At 30.8% G+C, this 2,142-nt stretch overlaps 1 protein-coding gene across 1 annotated transcript in view; it reads left to right on the top strand.

The window, feature by feature from the left end:
- Positions 1-1,805, top strand: part of LOC136033906 (ribonuclease H2 subunit A-like) — a 21,309-nt gene extending 19,504 nt beyond the window's left edge. The window contains exon 7 of the mRNA XM_065714909.1: positions 1,612-1,805. Within this exon, the coding sequence (XP_065570981.1) occupies positions 1,612-1,759 (148 nt within the window). The 3' untranslated portion in view covers positions 1,760-1,805. The remainder of the gene's footprint in view (positions 1-1,611) is intronic.
- The last annotated feature ends 337 nt before the right edge of the window (positions 1,806-2,142 follow it).

The following is a 2,142-nucleotide window of genomic DNA, read 5'->3' as shown; positions in this document are numbered from 1 at the left end:
ATTTCTGTTAAAGAAAATATTTAATAAGAATATTTCCTTAATTATAATTATATGGAGTATATCGAATATATTCTGTATGCTGAAGAAAGTGTGCTGTTACATAAAATTTGGATAATTTGGGATGACCGAATGTCATGAGCTTTTATTTTAGAATTCTTTGTAACAGTGTTTGGTAGTGTTTCCTGTATTTCTGTTAAAGAAAATATTTAATAAGAATATTTCCTATATTAATTATAATTATATGGAGTATATCAAATATATTCTGTATGCTGAAGAAAGTGTGCTGTTACATAAAATTTGGATAATTGGGATGACCGAATGTCATGAGTTTTTGTTTTAGAATTCTTTGTAACAGTGTTTGGTAGTGTTTCCTGTATTTCTGTTAAAGAAAATATTTAATAAGAATATTTTCTATATTAATTATAATTATATGGAGTATATCAAATATATTCTGTATGCTGAAGAAAGTGTGCTGTTACATAAAATTTGGATAATTTGGGATGACCGAATATCATGAGCTTTTATTTTAGAATTCTTTGTAACAGTGTTTGGTAGTGTTTCCTGTATTTTTGTTAAAGAAAATATTTAATAAGAATATTTCCTATATTAATTATAATTATATGGAGTATATCAAATATATTCTGCATGCTGAAGAAAGTGTGCTGTTACATAAAATTTGGATAATTTGGGATGACCGAATGTCATGAGCTTTTATTTTAGAATTCTTTGTAACAGTGTTTGGTAGTGTTTCCTGTATTTCTGTTAAAGACAATATTTAATAAGAATATTTCCTATATTAATTATAATTATATGGAGTATATCAAATATATTCTGTATGCTGAAGAAAGTGTGCTGTTACATAAAATTCGGATAATTCGGGATGACCGAATGTCATGAGCTTTTATTTTGGAATTTTTTGTAACTGTGTTCGGTAGTGTGTCTTGTATTTCTGTATTTTTGTTAAAGAGAATATTTAATAAGAATATTTCATATATTAATTATAGTTATATTAAATATATCGAATATATTCTGTATGTTGAAGAAAGTGTGCTGTAGCATTTACAGCAATTGCTGAACTTACTAAACTAGTTTACTCTTTTGTTGCTGATTATTCTTTACTGTAATTAATAGTACAGAAGAGGAGTCTTTTGCCAACTGGGAAAATTTTCGTGCTATGATGAAAAAACTTTCAGGAATAGGTCCACAAGCCAAGTTAGGAAGCGGGATATGTTGTCAAATTCCGTCCTCCATTCCTTCTCTAGTTTTAAGCCTTGACAGGTTGTTTGAAGACAGTTCTGAATCTGTATTATATCTGCACAACAAAATGTCTGGGATTTGAGCTAAATTATTATCATTTTTTCATGATAGGACCTCACAGGATCTTTTAAGGCTTATAGGTTGCAAAAGTGGGAGATTTCATTCAATTTCATTCATCTAGTGGAATTTTCCTATCTGTGAGAGTTCAGTGTTCTAAATGGAAAATAAGCGAGATATTAGCTCTAGAACATTTGCCGTCTCTAATTCGGGTTGTTGACCCATTCCTGAAAGTTTCATTCACGTCGCAAATCAATTGGAAGATTTTCTGTATTTTCACTTATTCTTTTTCTTCAGGGAGAAAGAAGAAGAAACTGTAGAATCAACGCCGTCTGTGAAGAATTTTTTCCTCAAAAGGCCAGCACCAGGAACTTCAAATGGAGCACCAAAAAAACGACACCGTTTCTTTACGGAACGTAGCCTTGAATTTCTTACATGTCTTTGATATTGTCAATTATAAGTTTTGGATAAATTTATTTTCTACTCTTTTATATTTGTTATTCTTACTTATAGTCAGTGTAAAAATTTCGATAGTGAAACTCGCTATATCTGGGATAGAGCTCCATCCTTCATCCCCCCCAACAAAAAATGAGAAAAAACTATTATATAGCCCATGTCCCTTGACTATCCATATATAGACCCCTCTTTCCCCCCCCCCCTCGATAAAAATGCTGGAACTACTCCGTTGCATAAGACCAAAGGTTTTCAACGGTGTTTGCAGAAAAACTTTTCCTAAAAATTTTAATACGAAAACCACCTGCAAAAATTACAATATGCAGCTGAATGGGGTCTAAATAAGCTTAGGAACTTGTATATAATATTATGGGC

The sequence above is a fragment of the Artemia franciscana genome, chromosome 12 (genome assembly GCF_032884065.1).
Source record: "Artemia franciscana chromosome 12, ASM3288406v1, whole genome shotgun sequence".
Classification (NCBI taxonomy): domain Eukaryota; kingdom Metazoa; phylum Arthropoda; class Branchiopoda; order Anostraca; family Artemiidae; genus Artemia; species Artemia franciscana.
Note: the sequence above shows the minus strand (reverse complement) of the source record. Positions and strands in the feature narration are given on the sequence as shown.